This window comes from Anomaloglossus baeobatrachus (assembly GCF_048569485.1).
Source record: "Anomaloglossus baeobatrachus isolate aAnoBae1 chromosome 2 unlocalized genomic scaffold, aAnoBae1.hap1 SUPER_2_unloc_1, whole genome shotgun sequence".
In the NCBI taxonomy this organism is placed as follows: Eukaryota; Metazoa; Chordata; class Amphibia; order Anura; family Aromobatidae; genus Anomaloglossus; species Anomaloglossus baeobatrachus.
Genome location: NW_027441779.1, coordinates 1,841,626 through 1,868,742, shown reverse-complemented (window position 1 = coordinate 1,868,742; position 27,117 = coordinate 1,841,626). Strand labels below are relative to the sequence as shown.

The 27,117-nt window shown below is 46.7% G+C and overlaps 1 protein-coding gene across 1 annotated transcript in view; it reads left to right on the top strand.

The window, feature by feature from the left end:
- Positions 1-27,117, top strand: part of CWF19L2 (CWF19 like cell cycle control factor 2) — a 195,843-nt gene that overhangs the window by 32,322 nt on the left and 136,404 nt on the right. The window contains exons 6-8 of the mRNA XM_075331313.1: positions 1,795-1,888; positions 12,460-12,575; positions 13,575-14,179. Of these exons, the coding sequence (XP_075187428.1) occupies positions 1,795-1,888; positions 12,460-12,575; positions 13,575-14,179 (815 nt within the window). The remainder of the gene's footprint in view (positions 1-1,794; positions 1,889-12,459; positions 12,576-13,574; positions 14,180-27,117) is intronic.

The window sequence follows — 27,117 nt, the reverse complement described above, 5'->3', positions numbered from 1 at the left end:
AGCAGCAGCAGCAGAGAGGAGGACAGTGAGGAACGGAGGCAGGTTAGATTAGACGGAGATTCAGCAGCAGCATGGAGAAGGACACTTAAAAGCTGTCAGTCAGGCTGAGATACAGCAGCAGGTAGGAGGGACAGTGAGGAGCTGACATTCGGGCTAGGTAGGCGGAGATTCAGCAGCAGCAGCAGAGAGGAGGACAGTGAGGAACGGAGGCAGGTTAGATTAGACGGAGATTCAGCAGCAGCATGGAGAAGGACACTTAAAAGCTGTCAGTCAGGCTGAGATACAGCAGCAGGTAGGAGGGACAGTGAGGAGCTGACAGTCGGGCTAGGTAGGCGGAGATTCAGAAGCAGCAGGGAGGGGGACAGTGAGGAACGGAGTCAGGTTAGATTAGGCGGCGATGCAGCAGCATAGAGAAGGACACTGAAAAGCTGTCAGTCAGGCTGAGATGCAGCAGGGAGGAGGGACAGTGAGGAGCTGACAGTCGGGCTAGGTAGGCGGAGATTCAGCAGTAGCAGCAGAGAGGAGGACAGTGAGGAGAGGAGTCAGGTTAGATTAGATGGAGATTCAGCAGCAGCATGGAGAAGGACACTTAAAAGCTGTCAGTCAGGCTGAGATACAGCAGCAGGTAGGAGGGACAGTGAGGAGCTGACAGTCGGGCTAGGTAGGCGGAGATTCAGCAGTAGCAGCAGAGAGGAGGACAGTGAGGAGAGGAGTCAGGTTAGATTAGGCGGAGATTCAGCAGCAGCATGGAGAAGGACACTTAAAAGCTGTCAGTCAGGCTGAGATACAGCAGCAGGGAGGAGGGACAGTGAGGAGCTGACAGGCTAGGTACACGTAAATTCAGCAGCAGGGAGGGGGACATTGAGGAGCTGTCAATCAAGATAATTTAAGAGGTTCTCCAGGACATAGAATATATTAAATAACTAAAGAAAACGTTGGGTTGTACTGCACACGCTCACAGGCTTCTGTCCTGCTTTTCTAGCATAGATTTCAGTCACGGTAACGAGTCGGTGGCCATTTTAACTCTATAGTGATTAGTTTTTTAGGCAAAATGGTTGCAATTTGCTAATTAAGTGTATTTAGGAAATTATTTGTAATCACATTTAGCTTAGTTATTTATTTATTTTTTTTTTCTCTTCCTGGAGAACCCATTTATGTGGTGATTGAGAGTCACCTTTCATTAAATATTTTACTGCAGTTCTCATGTGAAATTGTCACAGTAACCCACCCAGCCCCATCAGGTCTAAGATATTCTTGTAATAACATGCAGTCTGAATTTGGGAAATCTGGTGACATGTTGGCTCGAAGGTTGTTATAGCTAGGAGGCCACAATCCAGCAATATAACTGTAAATGGAGATCTTAAAGGGGATTTCCAGAATTAGAAAAACTTTAGAAGTTACAAAATGACCAACACACCCGCCCATGGATTGTATCTCACTTAGATCCTACTGAATTCAATGCGTTCGTGCTGCAAATCCTCATAAATAGCAAAGTATGTTACCCCGAAAAAATAAGTAAAAACATAAATAAATAAAAAAAAAAAAAAAAAAAAAAAAAAAAAAAAAATATAAATATATAAATATATATATATATATATATATATATATATATATATATATATATATATATATATATATATATATATATATATATATATATATATATATATATATATATATATATATATATAATATATATATATATAAAATTATTTTTTGCACATATAGGTGTAGATTTCCCGACGTCTCTTTCCCTAATGCTTTGTATGTGACATTCTTGCCCATGTTTTGCAGGAGAAGCTGCAGGCCCGGGAGTTGAACCCCTTCTGGAAGGACGGCGGTTCAGGATTGCCACCAGAGGAGGGGGATGTCACCTCAGTTAAAAAAGGTAAAAGCAATTTTCCGTGGAAGCGGCTTCCAGTACGGAGCTGTCTGTCCGCATATGTCACTGTCACACCGCAGATCCACAGGAGCCTTGAAAGAATAGAAATTGCATTTCCTGCCATAGGAAAGGTAGCGCTGACATTTGTCATCGTTCGTTAGCGCTCTCATCCTTTTGTGCGTGTCCTCATCAGCCGTACAGCTCATTAACATAAGCGTATTAATCAGGAGCCGGATTCTGACGTCTTCCACAAGCGGCACACTGTATTTCATTATATCGTCCCGTCCATTCTGGAGACATTGGCATTGTCATCTATTTTAATTGCTAAATTGATGTAAAAAATGTGTGAAATTTCGAAAAAAAAAACAAAAAAATAACATAAGTGCTGATAAATCTGATTTTATATAAAACTTTTTTTTTTTTTTTTTTTTTACGCATTGTAAATAACAGTTGGGGATGATTTCCTAAGATTGAAAAGGTTGTCTGATATACAAAAAAAACTTTTTTATTTTTAAGGGAACCTGTCACCAGATTTGGTGACTATAAGCTGTGGCCACCACCAGTGAGCTCTTATATACAGCATTCTAGAATACGGTGTAAGTGCCTAACAGTACTGTACTGTATGTGCTTAAGAGTTCTGTACTATTTAAGTGCCTAAGAGTGCTGTATAAATGCCTAAGAGTACTGTACTGTATAAGTGCCTAAGCCGCTCTGTATAACATAAAAACACTTATATAATACTCACCTAGGGGGCAGTCTAGTCCGATGGGTGTCGCTGCTCTCTGGTCCGGCGCCTCCTCTCTTCCGCGATTGCTGTTGTCCACCAGTGAGCTCTTATATACAGCATTCTAGAATACGGTGTAAGTGCCTAACAGTACTGTACTGTATGTGCTTAAGAGTTCTGTACTATATAAGTGCCTAAGAGTGCTGTATAAATGCCTAAGAGTACTGTACTGTATAAATGCCTGAGTACTGTACTGTATAAATGCCTAAGAGTGCTGTACAAGTGCCTAAGAGTGCTGTACAAGTGCCTAAGAGTGCTGTACAAGTGCCTAAGAGTGCTGTACAAGTGCCTAAGAGTGCTGTACAAGTGCCTAAGAGTGCTGTACAAGTGCCTAAGAGTGCTGTACAAGTGCCTAAGAGTGCTGTACAAGTGCCTAAGAGTGCTGTACAAGTGCCTAAGAGTGCTGTACAAGTGCCTAAGAGTGCTGTACAAGTGCCTAAGAGTGCTGTACAAGTGCCTAAGAGTGCTGTACTGTATGTGCCTAAGAGTGCTGTACTGTATGTGCCTAAGAGTTCTGTACTGTATGTGCCTAAGAGTTCTGTACTATATAAGTGCCTAAGAGTTCTGTACTATATAAGTGCCTAAGAGTGCTGTACAAGTGCCTAAGAGTACTGTACTGTATAAATGCCTGAGTACTGTACTGTATAAATGCCTAAGAGTACTGTACTGTATGTGCCTAAGAGTACTGTACTGTATGTGCCTAAGAGTACTGTACTGTATGTGCCTAAGAGTACTGTACTGTATAAGGGCCTAAGAGTACTGTATGTGCTTTGGAGTACTATACTGTATGTGCCTAAGAGTTCTGTACTATATAAGTGCCTAAGAGTGCTGTATAAGTGCTTAAGAGTACGGTACTGTAAAAGTGCCTAAGCCGCTCTGTATAACATAAAAATACTTATATAATACTCACCTAGGGGGCAGTCTAGTCCGATGGGTGTCGCTGCTCTCTGGTCCGGCGCCTCCTCTCTTCCGCGATTGCTGTTGTCCTCCTACCCAGCCCAGTACGGATGACACTTCTGTCATCCACACAAGCCGACATTGTGGTCCTGTGCAAACGCGCTTTGGTCTGCCCTGCTGAGGGAAGATCAAAGTACTGTAATGCGCAGGCTCTGATTAGAGGTGACTAGAAGAGCACATCATCAAATGTTTCTCTGACGCTCTCATACACATCTGACCGCTGCAGCCAATCACAGGTGCATCGCTTCTGGCGAGCAGAAAGGCCTGTGCTGTTTCTCCAGGGCCACTAGGAGCTGTTTATGCCACTGTGGTTTTTGTTGTGTTTTTTTCTTCTTTTTTTTGTTTTTTTTTTTTTGTGATCATAAATGTATTCATGACTTAAAAAATAGTTCATATTCTATATCGGACAACACCCTTTTTTTTTTTAACTATTTTTATTCAAATTTTTCAATAACATATAACACTGGCATAAGCGAATTCAGCATTGAAAATTCAATTCAAAAACATTACATTGTCATGTTTGATCATCTCAAATTCCATAAAAGTTTTTAGAATCAATAACCGTAACATGGCAAGATAAAGCAAAGGAAAGCAGCGACCCCTTAACCCAACATTCTTATCATTCCCCCCATTGAACCCTTGTGAACATGGTAATGACATACAATAAAGAAGTCCCACTCACATCGGTTATTTCCCCCTCTCCTTTTAGTCACCTTTCGGCCTTTCCTCCCCCACTTCCAAGCCATCCAATGTATCCTTCAATTTTTCAGTATGATACCAGACTGTGTCCTTGAAAGGTGACATAATCCGGACTATCTCCTCCCGAGTACAATAGGCCAGTATGAATTTCTTCCATTTGTTAAAGTGCTGTCGTATTCTATCCGCCCTCCTTTCTGCATCCAGTCCTATTTCAAGAAGATGCATGAGCTGATCCAAGATGTCTTCAATCGTGGGGACCCTAGACTCCAACCAATTTTTAAGTATCGCTCTCTTGGCTGCCAGAAGTATCACATGTATAAGTCTGGGTGGGTTAGTCATCTTCCCTTTAGTATCGTTCCCCTCCTCCCAATGGTGAAAAATAGCGAACCCAGGTGAGAGCCGAACTTCAAGACCCCACACCTTTTGTATACAACTTTTGATCTGTGACCATAATGGACTCAAATGGGGGCAGGACCACAACCCGTGAAGGAGATCACTTCCACTACTCTTACATTTAGGGCATAAGGTAAGCCTGTCTGGCTTTGTTGCTGATGGAGGGAGATTAAAACCATAAATTGCCTTGTGCATAATTCTAAATTGGGTTTCTTGCCAATGCTCATTTAAAATTGATTTACGAAGAGCATTCCACCCTCCCCTAATTTTTACCCCCATAGACGGGTCCTCAAATTGTTTTTCCCAAGATTTAAATAAACCTTCCGGGTGCTGTCCTATTAGTAGATCACGTATGGCTCCATAAAGAAAAGAGATAGATGATGAAGTTATTGAGTTCTTTACCAGACAATCGAAAGAGTTAAATACTACCTCCTGGGTCACATCATGCAACTGAGTCCTAATACTATATCTCACTTGGTCATATTGGATTAGTTGGTTAGGCCCCAAGCCATACTGCGCTATAATTTCGTCTCTACTCAACCATCTAGGCTCTGAGGTGTGCAAGAGATGAGCAACAGTCCTTATACCCCTCACCTTCCACTCTTCAAACAGCTTATTGCTTGTCCCCTGCACAAACTCCGGATTCCCCCATATAGGCAAGTATTTGGATATTTTATAGGGAAGTTTGTAATTTTTCCTCAACGCCTTCCATGCTGCAATCGTATCTTTAAATAAGGAAGAGTGCTTGATTTTCACTGGGAGATTAGCCTGCCTAGTATGAAGCAATGCCACCAGATCCCAAGGCTGTGCATAGTCTCTCTCAAGCTCCAACGCTGAATAATGCCTAGAGCCTTTAATCCAATCCAATATATATCTAGTCAAACAGGCTATATTGTAACCCCGAATGTTCGGCAAACTCAGACCTCCATGAACCTTAGATGCCATCAACTTCTTAAGCCCTATACGAGGGCGTTTCCCCCTCCAAATGAAGTGTGAAAAAGCTCTATTTAGCTGGACAATATCTTTATGCTTGAGAAGCAGGGGAAGTGTTTGAAGATGATACATTCAACACCCTTTTTAATTAGAAAGTTGTATCCCGTTCTTTAAAATTGTGCCCAAAATTGTGGAACAAAGTAAGCCAACTAACAAATAGTATAAACTTAGGATAGATAGTACAGATTTACCAACCTGCGTGAGAGATGCGATGCTTTTTAAGACTGACCAGTTTGCTCTTTCTAAAAGTACGAGACCTTTTTAGTAAATCTGCTCCAAGGGATTGACGATATTGTTGAGATGTTGCACCAATTTCCATTTTTATTTTCAAGATGTCCTCTCTCTTCTGCTAACACATCTGATTGTTTTGCAAATACTTCTAATCCATAAAATAACACCATCGTAACATCTTTTTCTTATATCTTTGCATTGTGCTGCCCCTTTGTTATTCTTCTGGGAATTATACATAATACCGTATATACTGGCGTATAAGACGACTTTTTACCCCCTTAAAATAATGGCTACAGTGGGGGGTCGTCTTATACGCCGGATATACGGGGGGGGGTGTGTGTGTGTGTGTATATATATATGTACACTGCAGCGTCCAGGGGAGGTGGGGGCAGCAGCTCTGGAGCACAGGGGAACGCTGCGGGCTGCAGCCTTTGATCTCCTGCACCCGCTCATATAATATGCACAGCCGCTGTCCATCTCCAATGGTGCTGAAATCGCACGCAGTGAGGGGCTGGGGCAGCGGTGCATATTATATGAGCCTGCGTCCCAGTGTGATGGCACATGCCCACCCCTGTGTTAGATTTGGCCCCCAGGCTGCTGCTCATTCTAAAATAAAAAAGCTTTACTTACCCCTGCAGCGTTTCTCCCCGTGTCCCTGCTTCCACTGTGATCAGGCAGGCAGAGAGCTCAGCCTGCTGTGCCGATCACATGACCGCACTGAGAACCAGGAAGTGGAAGAACAGAAGCACGGAGCCAGACAGGAGGGAGCTCAGCGCTGGAGGAGATAAGGATTAGGGTTTTATTTTACTTTGGGCAGCAGCCTAGGGGCCATATCTGACACAGGGGGACTTGTGCGATCTATAGGGGCCATGGGCAGCACTATGGGGGCGATATCTGACACAGGGGGACTTGTGCGATCTATATAGGGGCCATGGGCAGCACTATGGGGGAGATATCTAACACAGGGGGACTTGTGCGATCTATATAGGGGCCATGGGGAGCACTATGGGGGCGATATTTAACACAGGGGGACTTGTGCGATCTATAGGGACCATGGGCAGCACTATGGGGGAGATATCTAACACAGGGGGACTTGTACGATCTATAGGGACCATGGGCAGCACTATGGGGGCGATATATAACACAGGGGGACTTGTGCGATCTATATAGGAGCCATGGGCAGCACTATGGGGGCGATATCTAACACAGGGGGACTTGTGCGATCTATAGGGGCCATGGGCAGCAGCATGGGGGCGTTATCTAACACGGGAACGTGTGCAATCCATAGGGGACCATAGGCAGCACAGGGGAACGTGTGCCATCACAAGGGGGCTATATTCAATATAAGGGGGCCATATCCAGATTAAGGGGGCTAATTTTAGGATGGGGGGCTATGAGGGACATATACCCTATATGATTTGTTAGAGGGACACTGGCATTATAAGATGGACCCCATTTAACATTAAAAAAAAAAAAATCTCTTTTCCTTCACCAAATTTGGGGGTGCGTCTTATAATCAGGTGCGTCTTATAAAGCGAAAAATACGGTATATATCATACAGCAGGGGTCGGGAACCTATGGCTCGCGAGCCAGATATGGCTCTTTTGATGGCCGTATCTGGCTCGCAGACAGGGCTCCTACCTGTCTATGGGCAAATGCCGGGGCCCTGGAGAGCCGGGGGGGCCCACTCGGCCTCGTCAGTTCTCCTGTCCCTTGGCCGGGGCCCACTCGCCTTTATAGTTCTGCTGCCCCCGGCCGAGTTCCGGGGACCGCAGTCCTCGGCAGCAATCTGCGGCGCCGTCACTTTAAGGCGCGCAGACATCCTGTTTTGAATTTCATCTGTGGGCGGAGCTACCGCCTTCTCAGTCCCACAGATGAAGGAGGCGAGCTTCTGTCCGGCGCTGTGTGGGCCCCCTCTCCACCGTGACCTAATCGGGTAAATGCCCTCCCCGCCTCCCCATTATGGGCCCCGGTGAGCTGCTTCTAACCCCCCAGATGTATGCCCTGCCAATCCCCCCCCCCCGCCGATGCCGCGGGTGCTGTACCCGCCGAGCCGCGGGTGCAGGCCCCACAGAGCAGCAGAGTTGTGTGTATTTGTCTGTATGTAGCAGAGTTGTATGTGTTTGTCTGTATGTAGCAGAGTTGTATGTGTTTGTCTGTATGTAGCAGAGTTGTGTGTGTGTGTTTGTCTGTATGTAGCAGAGTTGTGTGTGTGTTTGTCTGTTTGTAGCAGAGTTGTGTGTGTCTGTTTGTAGCAGAGTGTAGTACCATTGTTTCAGTCCAGTTGTGGCTTTATACAGCAGGGAGGAGCATTCCTTGCTGTACTAAGTGAACATTGGAGCGATTGATCTGTCAATGGCCCTTTAAAAACATATTGTACGGCTCTCGCGGAATTAAAATTAACATGTTGCAATCAAAGCAGACTTTTTTTCATTTGGGAGCGGGGTAGTCTTATACAGTGAGTATATCCCAAATTCTATATTTTTAGGGCAGAAGTTGGGGGTCGTCTTATACGCCCAGTCGTCTTATACGCCGGCATATACGGTAAATAGATTCCATATCTGGACAATTTCTTAGATCCACTGCAACTCTCTATTGATCAGTCTCTCCCTCTAACCAGACTTTATCGTCTTCAATCCATCCTGAATGCTGTTGACAGGGTCATGTTTGTCCAGCTGTTTCACTTATGCCTCCACTCTGTGCCAGTCATTACACTGGTTGCCCATCCGCTACAGAATACAATACAAAGTTATCTTTCTCACCTGCAAACCTCTCCACAGTTCTGCACCACCCTATATAAAAAACTTTATATTTATTTAGCGCTAACATATTCCGCAGCGCTTTACATACATCAGCAATACTGTCCCCATCGGGGCTCACAATCTAAATTCCCTATCTGTATGTCTTTGGAGCGTGGGAAGAAACCGGAGTACCCGAAGGAAAGCCACGCAAACACGGGGAGAACATACAAACTCCTTTGCAGATGGTGGCCTTGGTGGGATTCGAACCCAGGACCCCAGCGCTGCAAGACTGCAGTGCTAACCACTGAGCCACCGTGCCGCCCTATATCTCCTGTCTCAACTCTATCACCCAACACATGCTTTCCATTTTGCAATTGATCTAAGAATAAGATCCATAATTCGATCCTTGCACCTCTGTTTCCAAGCCTTTTCTTGTGCTGCGCCAGTGTTGTGGAATGTACTACCTCAAGTGATCCAATTATTACCTAGCCCCCACGTTCTTAAGTGTGCTTTAAAAACACCTCTCTTTAGACAAGTGTGATACTCCTCTGTTTTCTCTTTCTAAATATTCATCATAATCTTCTCCCTCCTATTCATCTATCTCCACATCCTCCATGCCCAGTATCATGTGGAAACTGCATTAAACAAATACCGGCTGATGACCTAATCATGCAGCTTTATATGAAACCCCCTATTATAGTGAGGCAGGACCGTTCATGACCCGCATGTTTTACCTTGTGTCCCCCCATTTCCTTACAGATTGTAATCTTGTGAGCAGGGTCCTCTATCCTCCTGTAACTGTTGAACTATGTGTTACTTTGTAAAGCCTTTATTATCAGAATATGTCCCTGCAGAATATGTTGGTGCTATATAAATAAAATTACTATTATATAATAAAAAGCACTGTTACTCTGAACACAGCGCTGTTTCCCGACGGTCACATGATGTTGGTAGGAGGAAGTCGGCGCTCATAGAATATTGATTGGCTGCAGGAGTCAAATTATATAGGTTAATCGCTGGGATACTGTCATGTGCGTCCTGCTGTGAGGAGACCTTCGGCGAGTCTGGTACCAGACGATCACAACAACTTTATTAGGCTCAGGTCTATAAGTTGTATTTAGAAATATCAAAAAACTGACCCGCACATCCAACAAATGTGAACAGGTGCTAACTGAAAAAACATAGTAACTATAAATGCATACAGTCGCACACTGAAAAAGCCAAAAATGAACAAGGGAAAATATGGCACTGCATTACTGCAAAAGAGAGATATTTAGTTTATGTATTGGCCAATGCATGTAAGCCCGGAGACCAACGGCAAGGTATATCTCTGTAATCCGGGAACCTAACTTAAAATGCCACTATCTAGGTTAAAAACATCCTTATCTGGGCAAAATGCCACTATTTGGGCTACAAACCTCCATGTATGGGCAGCTAGGCTCCTGCTATAATGGTTATGAACACAGCCAGGTCTTAGGGCGGAGTGCTCAGTCAGAAAAAGACTCACTAGAAATATCAAAAAACTGACAGAGATATACCTTGCCGTTGGTCTCCGGGCTTACATGCATTGGCCAATACATAAACTAAATATCTCTCTTTTGCAGTAATGCAGTGCCATATTTTCCCTTGTTCATTTTTGGCTTTTTCAGTGTGCGACTGTATGCATTTATAGTTACTATGTTTTTTCAGTTAGCACCTGTTCACATTTGTTGGATGTGCGGGTCAGTTTTTTGATATTTCTAGTGAGTCTTTTTCTGACTGAGCACTCCGCCCTAAGACCTGGCTGTGTTCATAACCATTATAGCAGGAGCCTAGCTGCCCATACATGGAGGTTTGTAGTCCAAATAGTGGCATTTTGCCCATATAAGGATGTTTTTAACCTAGATAGTGGCATTTTAAGTTAGGTTCCCGGATTACAGAGATCTACCTTGCCGTTGGTCTCCGGGCTTACATGCATTGGCCAATACATAAACTAAATATCTCTCTTTTGCAGTAATGCAGTGCCATATTTTCCCTTGTTCATTTTTGGCTTTTTCAGTGTGCGACTGTATGCATTTATTATAACTTGTATTTGACTGAATCTATTTTCTTTTAATGCTGTAGGGGTTAAGAACTCTTCCCCTTCTGGCTGTCCTTTGTAGCCTTAAGCTCCTTGTGATCACTGCCCTTCGCTATAAAAAAAATCACGTGTCTTTACCAACTGACGGCGGTTATAGAACTTTTCTTATGCTGACCACTTTGAAAGGAGCCTGTCTCTGGAAGAAGCTGAGGAGTCGTGACTATTGCAGCTTTGTTGTTTAGCTGCATTGGAGGAGCTTGGAATGGTTTTCGTTTTTTGTGTCTATCATCTCTATTTTTGTCTCCCTTACCTAGTGTTTCATTATTGCAACATTGACACTAGTGCAGTAGTGAGACTAGTGTGCTCGATGGCCTTGTCACTAGCCAGGGTTAGTTCAGGGTAAGCAAGGGTCTCGGCACATGACAACGATGGGGTGAAGGACCCTTATAAATACGTTTGGAAGCTTGGGGTACAGACTCAGGTGAGTTGCAGGAGGTGACCCCTCTCCCTATTGCTAGGGCCTTCCTTTTGTACCATTCCTGTTGTTACTTGCGCCCTTACGTTCTGGCAAGAGAGGAACATAGGGTTACGACTAAGGAACAACACTTGTTTGGGGAATAAATAAGCAGGTTTTTGTTTTTACTTTGATGTGAAGTGGAGTATTTCAGAAGACATTAACTACTTGTGGACAATCCCTTTAATTAAAAAGTGTGCGCTTCCATTTCTCATGTCAAGTGGGCATGTCCCCATGTGCTGTGACAATATTTGACTCTGAGTAAAAAGCTGTGGAGAAGAAGCGCAATAGGGTTTTACCCCAATAACACACGGGGTAGAGACAGGGAGCAGTAATACTCACCAAGTGAAGTTGTGAAAGTCACAACTACTATGCAGGCATGGAAAGTTCTGATCAAGGCAGCAGCAACCCAGACTGCAGATAACAGAGAACAATAGAGGAAAATAGGGTTTTTTTGAGCCGCGCCAATGATCACTTCTCAGGTATTCAGATTAATGGATCTTTATTTTGCACAGGTCTACGCGTTTCTGGAGTCTCAGCTCCCTTCCTCAGGACCATCAGGCATAAGAACACATCAAATCTCAAATTTGATGTGTTCTTATGCCTGATGGTCCTGAGGAAGGGAGCTGAGACTCCAGAAACGCGTAGACCTGTGCAAAATAAAGATCCATTAATCTGAATACCTGAGAAGTGATCATTGGCGCGGCTCAAAAAAACCCTATTTTCCTCTATTGTTCTCTAATATTTGACTCTGTGAGGACATGACCTGCTAAGAGGAGATGGTAAAGCCCACTTCTCAACTTATTACTTCACAACTGTATAGTGTGTGACCTCCTGGCAGCATGGTATAGAGCAGGAGGAGTCCAGTGGGCGGTTCTACGTGGTGATTGACAGCCTTTCCTGTATGACTGCTATCTCTGCATGTAAAATCAGTCATTAGCACCGCCCACTTGACTCTTAAGCATAGAGTGAGGGACATAATGAGTACACACTCGCTGATCTGTAAAACGAGCATGTTCTCTGCAGAGCAGCACAGCACCCTCAATGCAATGTCCACGGCAGCAGCGCCCCCTGTGGGTGGCGTCTGGTACTGAATATGTAGTAATACCAAACATTGCCACATGGCCAAGTAATAAAAAGGATCATGTATAGCGATCGCCTAGTAATGTACAGAGCTGTGTCACTATTGTGTGTATCTTCCTGCAGTTCAGCTTGTGGCGGACGGAGGGCTGAGCTGGCTGAAGAAGTCTCTGCAGAGGATGAAGGAGCAGTCGGAGCGGGAGAAGCGGAGTCTGGAGGACATCGTGGCCGAGAGATACGGGGTGAGGATAATACTGATTATCTGCAGGGGGGGGTAACATCACCCGATCATGCAGAGTGAAGGCGCAGGAGGGTCTCGTATTTATTTTCCTTTACGACCTGCTCTTTTCTGTATATTAGAGATGTGTATCTATGGGGTTCCAAGCCATTTGTAAATATAGGGGATAACTTCCAAACTTGAGAACAACCCTTTTAAAATGATAATCCGGCACGTTCCTTCTTCATAAGTGAGCGGGACTGAAGACATTACGACCCCCGGTCTTTGCATGTGTGTGTGTGGGGTCTCAATGTGATCAGCAGCACTCGCATCTGAAGGAGAAGTGAGCGACAAAAGGAGGCGCTAGATAACTCCTTAAAGGGAACCTGTCAGCAGATTTGGGGCCTATAAGCTTCTGCCACCACTAGTGGGCTCTTATATACAGCATTCTAACATGCTGTATATAAGAACCCAGGCCGCTGTGTAGAACATAAAAAATACTTTATAATACTTAACTAAACGGTCGGTGCGAAGCAGATGGGTATCTCCGTTCTCCGGGTGCGGCACCTTCTCTTTCGGCCATCTTTGTCCTCCTTCTTCTGAAGCCTGTGTGCATGATGCGTCCTATGTCAAGCACATAGGATATCATTGAGGTTCCGTGCATGCGCACTACAATACTTTGATCTGCCTTGCTCAGGACCCCAGTGTCTGCTTGTGTGGATGACGTAGGACGCTTCATCCATACTAGCTTCAGAAGACTAAGGACAAAGATGTCCGAAAGAGGAGGCACCGATACCGGAGAACGGAGACGCCCATCTGCTCCGCACCGACCATTTATGAGAGTGTTATAAAGTTATTTTTACGTTCTAAACAGCGGCCTGGGCTCTTATATACAGTATGTTAGCATGCTATATATAAGAGCCCACTGGTGGTGGCTGCAGCTTATAAAACCCAAATCTGGTAACGGGTTCCCTTTTAACTGGCACCCAAAATTTTAAGTTTTTCCTTTTTTTTTCCTTCCCAGTCCATGGAAATCTTCCAAAGTAAAATGGAAGTTGCAGAAAAAGCGGTGACACAAAATGTTAAGGGAGAACAGGATGACAGAAGGGAAAGGTGGAGGAAATCAAAATATCACGACCAAGACTCCAGAAGATATCCCGAAGAATCAAGTGACCGACACAGATCTGAGCAGTCTTCTTATAGGCCAAGCCGAGAATATAGTTCAGACAAAAATAATGAAGAGGAAAGAGACTTCACGAGGAACAGGCCGGAAACTGGTCGTAGAGAATATCTAGCAAGACGCTTGGAAGAAGCTACTGATGGAAAGAGTGCCTCCTCCAGGCTGAAGCACCAGTTCTTGAAACCATCTGACAATATGGAGGAGTCCAGCGCCAACCCATCGAGACAGAGAAATAACCCGGACTCTTCTCCTCAAATCTTGACCAAAAGTCGCTTCTTAAAACCTGCAGAGGGTGAACCTGCACCAATATGGAAGAGGGTGGCTACAAATCGATCCAGGGAGGAGAGTCTGGGATCTAGTGGAGAAGACCGAGATCTCAATACAAAATGTGAAGAATCTGAAGACAAAGAGCCACAGACGTCTAAAGAAAGCCCACCATCATCCTCACGGTAAATCCTCAGACCTTCTCTGAATGTGTGTGTTCTAGTAATAGTGGTCAGTCCTGGCGCTCGTCATGGGATGCCATGGTCTGTCCTAAGTACCGTATTTGTTGTTTTATAAGATGCATCGGATTATAAGACGCACCCCAAATTTGGAGGAAAAAAAAAAGGAGTCAGTTGTCTAATCCGGTGATGTCTTGCCAGTGAGGTGGGGGGCGGCGTTGGAGCAGGGGTGGTCATGGAGCAGGGTGATGCTATGGGCGGTGCGACTGGTGTCCCAGATGCTGTGCGGCACTGTGAGGCAAAGAAAACATCCAGGAACTGTCAGCGGTGCGGGCTTCTGCGCAGATTGAGTTATCGGCTCAATGACATACCGAGATCTCATCACGCACCACCTCCGGGCGCCATTTTCCTTAAGTCCGCTGCTGGGACATCAGTGGGCCGGAGGCAGCGCATGTGCAGATGAGATCTGGAGCTGAGAGCTCCATTTGCGCACATGCCAACTCTGGGCGCCATTATTTGAAGCCCGCACCGCCGATGTCTTCAGGATGACCCCTGTCTTACTGCCCGCTGCACAGAACAGCGCCACCCGCCTCACTGCCCCAGAAGCACACAGCATCGCCCCTGCCTCCTGTCACCTTTCTCCACCACCCCCTGGTAAAGTACATTTGCATTATAAGACGCACCTCTCATTTTCCTTCAAAATGTTTGGGAAGAAGTGGACGTCTTGGGCTAGGTTCACATTTCCGTTAAAATATATCAGTCACAATCCGCGGCTATGGTAAACTACGCAATCCGTTTAGCGGATTTCGTTGTGTCCCATAGACTTGTATTAGTGGCGGATTGCGACTGATGACCTTGCGTTACATCCGCTGTGTCGCGGTCAGTCGTTTTTTGACTGACCGCCGGGCAGGAGCAAAGCAGAATGTAACGTTTTTCGGGCTGTCAAAATTAACGCACCGCGCAGCAATCAGTCGCCATCCGTCACGCTTGTAATGGATGTCTATGGTGCTGGATTCCGTTGTAATCCGTCTTATGACTGAATCCAGCGCTGGATTCCATCATGCTCTACTGAGCATGCCCAGCATGTTTGGCACACCCACTGGGCTGTCCCAAACACAAACGGATCATGACTGATCCGTCAAAAAAGGACACATAGTGGATGTAACGGACGCGACGGATCAGTTTTTTCACAGGATTCCTGTGAAAGGAATCCTGTGAAAACCACATCCGTTGCGTCACTTGATATCTAAAAACAACTGATTCGTTGCTGACGGACCTGACTGTTTTAAAACAACGGAAATGTGAACCTAGCCTTATAATCCGAAAAATACGGTAACTGCTGTACATTTAAGCGGGCTTTACACGCTGCGACATCGGTAGCTGATGCTAGCGATGGCGAGCGTAATAGCACCCGCCCCTATCGTTATGCCGATATGTGGAGATCGCTGCCGTAGCGAACATTATCGCTACAGCAGCGTCATACGGACTTACCTGCTCGGCGACGTCAATGTGACCGGCGAACCGCCTCCTTTCTAAGGGGGTGGGTCGTGCGGCGTCACAGCGACGTCACTAAGCGGCCGCCCAATCAAAGCGAAGGGGCGGAGATGAGCGGGACGAACATCCCGCCCACCTTCTTCCTTCCTCATTGCTGGCGTGTGGCAGGTAAGGAGAGGTTCCTCGTTCCTGCGGCGTCACATGTAGCGATGTGTGCTGCCGCAGGGACGAGGATCAACTTCGCCCCAGTGACAGCAGCGATAATTGGGAGAGGACCCCCATGTCAACGAGGAGCGATTTTGGCCGTTTTTGCAACGATCCAAAATGACTCCTAGGAGTCACACACAACGAGATCGCTACAGCGGCCGGATGTGCGTCACAAAATCCGTTACCCCCAACGAGATCGCTGTAGCGAAATCGTAGCGTGTAAAGCGGCCTTTAGTCAAAAGATGATCAACATGATCACCTGCACCAACCACTGACTGCGCTCATCATCCCAATGCATTTTCAGCAGTACTGTAACATGATGCTATTGATTTTAGCAGATTAATAGAATGTAGTAACTTTTTTAAAGCCAATGTTTCAACATAAAACGACCTTTTTAAATATATTTACCGTATTTTTCGGATAAGACGCACTTTTTCTCCCAAAAATTTGGGAGGAAAATGAGGAGTACATCTTAAAATCCGAATATAGCTTACCGGGGGGTGGGCTGCATGTGCGGTGACCAGGTGCGTTTGGGCTGTGGGGTGCCTGTGGCTGCGTGCGGGCGGCCGGGTGCCTGTTGGTGCCAGCTCCCTCTATGTCACTGGAGGCTGGCTGCCTCTCTGTGCAGGTGGGATCGGCGGCCTGTTGGCTGCCACTCGGTACGGGCGGGTGGGCAGATGGCTGTGCGGACTGCAATGGCTGTGCGGTGAATGTCCCAGTTCAAATGATGGCACCGGTAATCAGCGCGTGCGCAGATGGAGCCCTTTTATGAGAGGCGCATGCGCCGCGCCAGGCACCATCATTTGAACCGGAACTGCGGACACTGGGACACTCACTGCACCGGCCTGCTCAACTAATTACCCGCCGCTACTGACACCACAGACCCGCTGCCGCCACTGACACCACAGACCCGCCGCCACTGACACCACAGACCTGCTGCCGCCACTGACACCACAGACCCGCCGCTGCTGCCGCCAGCACAACCTCTGCCTCCACTACTACCGCCCCCCCTCTGGTAACACAACACCGGAGTATAAGACTGACCCCATTTTTATTTTTTTTACCGTTTTTTTTTTTTTTTTTTTTTTGGTGCGTCTTATAAAACGAAAAATACGGTATGTTGTGTACAGTGCTGTGCAAAGGTTTTAGGCAAGTGTGGAAAAATCCTGCAAAGTATGAATGGGTTGAAAGATAGAAGTGCTAATAGTTTACCTTGATCAATTAATAAAATAGAAAGTGAATGAACAAAAGAGGAACCTAAATCAAATCAATGTTTGGTGTGACCGCTCTATTCCTTAAGAACCGCATCCATTTTTCATCAATTTTTACACTGAAGATAGTTTTTGAAGACATTGGCTGTATATTTGGGGTCATTTTTCTTTTTTTCAGAATAAATTTGTGACAGATGTCCCTTGGATGCTGTTGCGTGATGGGTACCATGCCTTGAAAAAGTACTCACGCCATGTGAATTCCTTTCTCGCCTTTTCATTGGGTGACACAGACAGTGGGTATTATGATGTCTCCAGGGAGGCGTGACACTAGATTTGAAAAAACTGTTAGCTCCTCCCCCACAGCATATACCCTAGCTAGGCCAGAAACTAGCTCAGTTTTTTTTTTCTAGTGTCAGCAGGGAGGCTGACATGTCTGGCCTGAGCCCTACCAGTTGCCTTAGGCCAGTTTATTTTGTTTTTTCTATTCATTCTATTTTTGATTATGGGGCAATACCAAGGTGCCTTGCCATCCTCGTTCCCCCCGCGTATGGGCAGAGGAAACCTGGCGTGCACAAGCCGTCAGTCTTCCCTCGCGCCCAAGTGGTCGGGTCTGCGTACCCCTCCAGGCTCCCTGGAAGCACCTCACACCAAGGTAGCTCCAGAGGACTAAGCAGAGCCGAGGACCTGCTTCAGCTGTGAGCCGAAGATGCGTCCCTGAGATCCCCGCATCCATCACAGACGCATCTTCAGACGGAGCCAGGAGCAGGTAGGGAGATGACGAGTCCTCTGTCCCCTGCATCCAAACCGCTGCCTGAAAAGGCGCCGGTGGGGCGATGCAGGCCGTGATCCCGGGGAGCCTCATTAATTTAGCCACCGGCGTCGGCCTGCATTCTAGCAACGCCCCCTCTCACTGCTCTGGAAGCCGCTCCCTCAGTCGCAGAAGCTCTCCTTCTGATTGGGTGTCACGTTTAGGCGGGCTTTGCATGTTGCGACATCGCAAGCCGATGCTGCGATGTCGCACGCGATAGTCCCCGCGCCGTCGCAGGTACGATATCTTGTGATAGCTGGCGTAGCGAAAATTATCGCTACGCCAGCTTCACATGCACTCACCTGCCCTGTGACCGTTGCTCTGGCCGGTGACCTGCCTCCTTCCTAAGGGGGCGGGTCGTGCGGCGTCATAGCGACGTCACACGGCAGGCGGCCAATAGCGGCGGAGGGGCAGAGATGAGCAGGATGTAAACATCCCGCCCACCTCCTTCCTTCCGTATAGCCGCCGGCGGCAGGTAAGGAGATGTTCCTCGCTCCTGCGGCTTTACACACAGCAATGTGTGCTCCCGCAGGAACGAGGAACAACATCGGACCTGTCGCGGCAGCGTAATTATGAAAAAGTCGGAGCCTGCACCGATGATACGATAACGACGCTTTTGCGCTCGTTAATCGTATCATCTAGGATTTACACACAACGATGTCGAAAGTGACGCCGGATGTGCGTCACTTTCGATTTGACCCCACCGACATCGCACGTGCGATGTTGCAACGTGCAAAGCCACCCTTAGTCCCAGCCCTTGGACCAATCAGCCTCCAGGGGCCGTCTCTCCCCTCCATGCTGCCAGGAACGCTGGACGCCATTTTCCACGTGAGGAGCAGACACGGGTGAGATCGCCTCCTTGGCTCTGCACTTCTGTAGCGCTATATACCGCTCTGCTCAGTGGTATATCGCTGTCTCTCTAGCGGTGTGTGCCTGCTGGCTAGTGGTGTATATCAGCTATTAGCGGTATATACTGGCTCTGCCTGCAGGTATATGCCGACTGTTTGACAGTATATGCCATTTTGCTATCGGTATATACCGGCTGTGCATAGCAGTCACTTTATAATACTGCTAGTGGCTCCTCACTCATATAACAGCAGCATAACTCTATCCCTATAGGGCTGTAGGACTCTATTGCTGACATGCGTAACCGCAAGGGTGATAAACCTTCCCAGGCATCCTCTACGGACCTGTACTATGCCTGTACCACCTGTGGACGCTCGTTTTCTAATGGCCGAAGCTATCCACTATGCCGGGGCTGCGATGCCCCTGCTACCGTGTCACAACAGACCCCGTTGCCGGACCAGGATGCCGTGCAGTCTTTGGATTCTGCTCCGGACACCGGCCAGGCAGCACCCCCGTCTGATGACGTTCTTCCTGCATGGGCTCTTCTAATGTCTAAAAGGATAGATGACCTTGCTGCTCAGATATCCCAGCCGTCCTCAGGCTCCCACAGCCTTCCCCCGGCTCAGCTCCCTCACAGGAGTCCCCCTGCATCGTCTGGTCCCTCTTCCGCAGAACGTAAAAAGGCTGTTTCCAAAAGGCACCATTGCGACCTCTACGCCTCATCCGACTCGGACGATGGTCAGTCTGACCGAGGTTCCGTGACTTTTAGTAGTGACGATTCTCAAGACTCTGATTCAGATGTCCTTTCTGAGTCTAGGCATATAGAAGACACACTAATTTCGGCTGTCAATCACTCTCTGTCGATTTCTGATCAGCCTCCGGACCCGACTAATCAGTCGGCAAGCGGGCCAAGAAGCCTCCTAAGTCCTTTGCCCAGGATCCGGTTTGTCGTCAAATTATATCTAAATGGTGGGATCACCCTGATAGAAGGTTTAATAAAAAACCCTTCTCTTCATTCGCTTATCCCTTTCCGTCTGAAATGGTTAAGACCTGGTCAGTACCCCCATTGTGGATCCGCCAGTATCCAGACTGGCTAAACACACGGTCATGTCTGTTTCAGACAACGCGTCTCTCAAGGACTCGTCCGACCGCGCAGTTGATGCTGCGGTCAAATCTATTTTTCAGGCTTCGGGCTCCTCTCTTCGCCCCCTGTTTGCCTTGACATGGGTCGCGAGAGCTATGGGTGTGTGGAGTAAGAACCTGCGCAGGATGCTTCGCTCTTGTAATATTCCTCCGGAGGCTTTTGAGATCCTTGATTTGTTCTCTCTAGCCTCTAATTATTTTCTTCACGGCTCCCTAGATGCAGCTAGTTTGTCAGCCCTAACGGCAGCCAATGCTGTCTTTGCCCGCAGAGTCCTTTGGCTAAAGATATGGAATGCGGACAGTGCCTCCAAGAAATCCATGTCCACACTCCCCTTCCATGGCCTTCGTCTGTTTGGAGAATCCGTGGACAAACTCGTATCTGAGACGACGGGTGGTAAAAGTAGCATTCTACCACAAAAGCGGCCTGTATCCAGGAATTTTAAAAAATCTCCTTGGCGCAGGTAGCCCTTTCGGCCTGCCCCCCAAAAACCATCAGCCCAAGGATCGTCCCAACGCTCAGATCGAGGATCCGGTCCCTCAAGGGGCTCTTCCTGGCGTTCCCACTCCAAGCAACCTAAACCCAAAGGACCTCGCCCTGTACAGGCCCCCTCAGCATGACGCCAGGTATCCCTCAGATCCGACTCCTGTTGGAGGGCGGCTTCTGCTTTTTCGGGATACCTGGCTAGACCACACTCACGATTCTTGGGTTCGAGAAATCGTCATCTTGGGTTACAAGATTGATTTCCATTCCCTGCTGGCCAACAGGTTTCTGCGTTCTCGTCTTCCAAAGTCCAAAACGCAAAGCCAGGCATTATTTCAGGCCATAGCCTCTTTACAGAGGGCAATCGTTATCATTCCAGTGCCCCTGGAACAGCGCGGCAAAGGTTTCTATTCAAACCTTTTTGTCGTTCCCAAAAAAGATGGCTTGGTCCGCCCTATCTTGGACCTCAAAAGGCTGAACAGATTCGTACGGATTCGGACCTTCCGAATGGAATCATTGAGAGCAGTGCTAGCCGCCATGGAACCGAGAGAATTCCTAGCTTCTATAGACGTTCAAGATTCTTATTTACACATTCCCATATGTGTATCTCATCAACGGTTCCTTAGTTTTGCCGTAGGACACCGTCATTTCCAATTCAGGGCCCTCCCCTTTGGGCTGGCCACCGCGCCTCGGGTCTTCACAAAGGTCATGGCGGCCATCATTTCCATTTTACACTACAGAGGTGTCCTGGTCGTTACCTATTTGGACGACCTTCTTGGCAAAGGGAGCTCTCTTCAAGTTTGCTCAGAAAGCGTGCAGATTTGCCTAGATACGCTGTCAAGGCTAGGGTGGCTTATCAACTTCAACAAGTCATCCCTCATTCCTCATCAGCGCATCACCTTTTTAGGTATGCTGATAGACACGGCTCAGTCCCGGGTTTTTCTTCCAGAAGACAGAAGGTCTTCCCTGATCCGGGCCGCCCAATCCCTCCGCTCTCGCCGTTACACAACCCTTCGGAATGGAATGAGAGTGTTAGGCAAGATGGTGGCAGTCATGGAAGCCGTGTCCTTTGCCCAATTCCATCTGCGCCCTCTACAACTAGATCTTCTATCCTCCTGGGACAAGAATCCAGCTTCTCTAGACCGGTCAGTCCGCCTATCTCGGACTGCGCTCAGCTCCCTCGTCTCGTGGACTCAAGTCTCATCCCTATCTCAAGGGAAATCCTTCCGCTCTGTCCACTGGCAAGTATTCACGACGGATGCCAGCCTGATAGGCTGGGGGCGGTGTTTCTCCACCACACTGTTCACTGACGCTGGTCTCCTTCCGAGTGCTCCCTGCACATCAATGTTCTAGAGATCAGAGCCATATTTTTGGCCCTTCAGAACTTTCAGCCCTTACTATTGGGCCTCCCTGTTCGGATCCAGTCAGACAATGCCACGGCTGTGGCTTACATCAACCGTCAGGGAGGAACTCGCAGCAAGGCAGCGATGAAAGAAGTATCCAGGATTCTTCTTTGGGCAGAGAAGCACATCCCCATTATTTCAGCTGTCCATATTCCGGGGGTAGACAACTGGGCCGCCGTCTTTCTCAGCAGGCAAGGTCTAGCGGCAGGGGAATGGTCACTCCACGACGAAGTGTTCCATCAGATCACTCTTCGTTGGGGACTCCCAGATGTGGACCTCATGGCGTCTCGGATGAACGCCAAAATACATCCCTTCATATCCCGGTCGAGAGACCAGCTAGCGATTGGCTACGACGCTCTAGTCTTTCCGTGGGCGCAGTTTCGCCTACCCTACATCTTCCCTCCATTTCCTCTCATTCCGAGAGTAATCAAGAAAATCAAAGCGGAGGGAATCCTGGTGTTCCTCGTGGCCCCGGATTGGCCCAGGAGAGCCTGGTACCCAGAGCTTCTCCAATTTCTCGGTGACACTCCCTGGTGTCTTCCTGACCGCCCGGATCTTTTGTCGCAAGGTCCAATATTCCACCAGAATACAGCACAGCTCCATTTGACGGCGTGGCACTTGAATCCTTGATTCTAGCCAAGTCAGGTCTTTCTTCTAAGGTAGTTCATACCATGCTTAATGCTCGGAAGCCCTCCTCCGCCAGTATCTCACAGGACCTGGAAGACCTATATTTCCTGGTGTGACCGTCATAATCGGTCGCCCCTTGACTTTTCAATCCCTAATGTTCTTGCCTTTCTGCAAGACAGTCTGGACTCGGGACTGGCTCTCAGTACCCTTAAGGGACAAGTTTCTTCCTTGTCAATATTCTTCCAGAAGCAGCTGGCTTCTCGTCCTCAGGTCCGTACCTTTCTTCAAGGGGTAGCGAAGTCCCTCCTTATCGCCACCCCTTAGATCCCTGGGATCTGAATCTGGTTCTTGGAGCTCTTCAGCTTCCTACCTTCGAACCTCTGAGAGAAATCTCTCTTCAACGACTGTCTTGGAAGGTTGCCTTTTTAGTCGCCATTACCTCTATCAGGCGAGTGTGCGAACTGGCGGCCCTTTCCTGTCGTTCACCTTACCTGATATTCCATCATGATAAGGTGGTCCTTCGGCCTTCCCCCGCCTTTCTTCCGAAGATCGTATCTTTTTTCCACTTAAACGAGGACATTGTGTTGCCGTCATTCTGCCCGGCCCCGGTCCACTCCTTTGAAAAAGCCCTTCACACGCTAGATCTTGTCAGGGCTCTGCGGATCTACATCTCCAGAACAGCGCCGTTGCGCAAGTCCGATGCCCTCTTCGTCCTCTCAGAAGGACACAAAAAGGGCAACCAGGCTTCTAAATCCACGATTTCTCGATGGATCAGGACTGCCATCTGTGAGGCATACAAAACACGAGGTTTTGTTGCCCCTCAATCTGTGCGGGCCCACTCTACGCGAGCAGTGGGTGCTTCCTGGGCTATCCGCCATCAGGCTTTGGCAGCCCAACTCTGCAAGGCCGCTACCTGGTCCAGTTTGCACACGTTTACAAAATTCTACAGCGTGCATACGCATGCCTCCGCGGATGCTGCTCTTGGAAGACAAGTCCTTTAGGCGGCAGTGGCCCATTTATAAGTGGTCACTGCTCGGTTTTCTGACAGTGTTTTGATATGTGTTCACTGCAGTTGTTAGTCAGCTCTTAGTCTGATGTTATACACTGTTAATAGTTCAGTTCCCACCCAGGGACTGCTTTGGGACGTCCCACTGTCTGTGTCCCCCAATGAAAAGGCGAGAAAGGAAATGACATTTTTGTGTACTCACCGTAAAATGTCTTCCTTGGAGCCTTTCATTGGGGGACACAGTTCTCACCCTTGTGGTTTTGGTTGTCCTTCTCCTACTGCTTTTACACCAAACTGAGCTAGTTTCCTGCCTAGCTGGGGTATATGCTGTGGGGGGAGGAGCTAAAACTTTTTCAATCTCGTGTCATGCCTCCCATAATGCCCACTGTCTGTGTCCCCCCAATGAAAGGCTCCAAGGAAGACATTTTACGGTGAGTACACAAAAATGTCATTTTATCCACATTTTTTCACTTTACACCCATAAACTTAAAAGTATTTTATTGGGATTTTATCTGATGTACTAACACGAAGTAGCAAGCATTTGTGAAGTGTAAAGGAAATGATAACCTGGTTTTCTAAATATTTTAAAAATATAAATCTGAAAATAGTGACATGCATTTGTATTTAGAACCCTGTGTTAATACATTGTAGCATCACCTTTCACTGCAATTACTGCTGCAACTCTTTTGAGGTTAGTCTCTACCAGCTTTACACATCTAGAAGTTGAAATATTTGTCCATTCTTCTTTGCCCAGTCGCTCTCGCTCAGTGAAATTGGATGGAGACGTCTGTGATCAGCAATTTTCAAGTCTTGTCACAGATTCTCCATGGGATTAAGGTCTGGACTGTGACTGGGCCGTTCACACACATGAATATTCTGTGATCTAAACCCTCCATTGTAGATCTTGGAGGATGTTTCGGCTCATTGTCCTGCTGGAAGGTGAACCTATCCCGTCTTAAGTCTTTTGCAGCTTCTGACAGGTTTCCTCCAGGATTGCCCTGTATTTAGCTCCATCGATCTTCCCATCGATTCCAACAACCTTCCATGCCCCTGCTGAAGAGAAGTCTCCCCACAGCATGATGCAGCCACCACCATGTGTGACGGTGAGGATTGTGTTTTCAGGGTGATGTGCTGTTAGTTTTTCACCGCACCTAGCGTTTTGCATTTTGCACCAAAATTTCTACTTTGTTCTCATCCGACCAAAGCACCTTCTTCCACATGGCTTTTTAACGAACTGCAAACGGGACTTCTTATAGCTTGCTTTCAAAAATGTCTTTCTTCTTGCCACTCTTCCATAAAACCAGATTTGTGGCTAATATAACAAATAATTGTCCTGTGGACAGATTCTCCACCTGAGCTGTGGATCTCTGCAGCTCCTCCAGTGATCATGGGCCCCTTGGCTGCTTAGTGCTTTCCTTGCTTGGAATGTCCGTTGTCTGTGTCGGTGGGCGGCCATGTCTTGGTAGGATTGCAGTTTTGCCATACTACTTCCATTTTTCGATGATGGATTGAACAGTACTCAGTGAGACGTTCAGAGCTTGGGCTATTTTTTTTTTAATAACCTAACCCTGCTTTTTTTTCTTCTCCACAACTTTATCCTTGACTTGTCTGGTGTGTTTCTTGCTTTGATGCTTCTTAATTCCTAATGTTCTCAATCAAGCCTCTGAGTTCTTCACAGAACATGTGTAGTTAGGCGTTACACGTTCCAATTTTGTTCCTTTTTTTTCTGCAGCCAAAACCTCTCTTTGGCAGTAAAACTAAAAAAAAAATAAAAAAAAGGCTTCCAAAAATCAGGTTTTGCTGGTTTCTTCTGAGTCGTTTGTCTGCAGTACATGTTTAATAAAGTGACTGTCATTCACTACAAAAGCAGCAAAAATGCAGCGGTTGCTTTTTTCTTGCATTTTTGCACTTTCTCTCGGCTTTCAATAGTGGAAAAAAGCTGCAAAAATCACAGAACTGAAACACTGCTTCTTTCAAAAACAGCAGTTTTCCATTTCAGTCAGGAAAAAAAAGTAATCGTGTGCATGAGATTTCTGAAATTTTTCTGGTACTGTAAAAAGCCGATTTTAATCTGTGTTAAACGTATGAAAAATGCAATGTGTGAACATAGCCTTATATGAGAATAAATACACAGGTGGACTCGATTTTCTAATTTATGTGACTTCTGGATGTGGATTGGTCGCTCAGGATCTTATTTAGGGGTATCAAACTACTGGGGGCTGAATACTAATGCACATCACAATTTTCAGATTTGTATTTTTTTAATTTTTGGAAAACCAGGTATCATTTCCTTCATACATCACAAAAACGTGCTACTTAGTGTTTGTATATCACATAAAATACATTTAAGTTTGAGTGTAACGTGAAAAGATGTGGAAAAGTTCATGGGGTAGGAATACTTTTTCAAGGCCTGTACTTCTTAGCATTGAAGACTTGTGCAAAGCTACAGGCGCACAGAGCGACATGCGCACAGAGCGACATGCGCACAGAGCTTCATGCGCACAGCTACATACACTCAGAGCTACATGCGCACAGAGCTTCATACGCCCAGAGCTTCATACGCAGAGCTTCATACACTCGGACCTACATGCGCCCAGAGCTACATGCGCCCAAAACTTAGGGTTGGTTCACAAAGATGTTTTGTTAATTGATAAATTAACTCATGTAAAGGTTATTGTGGAGAGAGGAGCAGGGAAAGCCATGACATCGACTTTTGTGAATTATGGATTCTGTGTTTTCAATTGTGTATAGAGGTGTTTAATTGTTATTGAAGTTCTGTCTGTGATGATAATGAGACTGCTGAAAAGTATTCTATGCAGAACAGGAAATGTGAGTTTAAACAGCCTCAGCTTCCCCTGTGTGTGCTAAGAGCGTGAACTAGTCAGGGGAAGTAACACCCTTGCGACTAGTCCCTGGCCTCATTAGCATATCATAAAGGATCTTTATAAATACTTTTTCTAAAGATCTCTTTATCGATGTTACTAGATACAGGGACGGATAGGCAGGGATTAGCAATATGCACCCAGAACTGCTCGTGGTTGTGCTTATTGGACCTGACAGGTTCCCTTTAAGTTGTAGAGAACAGCACTCATGACCATTTTATAAGGTCCCAGCTCCCCCATATATCAAAGAAAATGACTTTTTAAAATCCTCCCACATCTTCTACCAATCAGCGCGGTCCGGTTTGATGAGTGTCGCTGTCCGTGCTCGGCGACTCCACTGTTCCTTTAATCGCTGTCCTGCCTTGATTTACGTGACCTTGCCTAATTTAAACAATTGATCATTTTCTGATGGCACATTCCCTTTAAAGAAAACATGTCAAGCAATGCATGCCGCCCAAACCACGGGCAGTATGAATCGCAGCGTGCCTGCACCATTGCAGCCAGGTGTATTATACGCTGAAACTTTCCACTGTTTCAGAAAAAAATTCTTTAAAGATCCCAGCGCTACTAGAGGTGATTGACAGCAGCGCTCTCAATCCTATGTACACAAATGAATTGGTAGGTTGTGAGTGGTTGTCTCATCAGTATTGCTTTATCCACCTTTATCAAGAAGGGTTAGTGCATTATTTTGGATGTACACGAAAGGGCGAGACCTGTCATCACCTGCAGTGGCGCTGGGAAGATTCAGTAAGGGGCAGAGCCGGACTAGTCTCCTCTCTGATTATATGTTACCATGCCATCTTCAAAGTATATAGTAATTAATGCTGTCTGCTGTT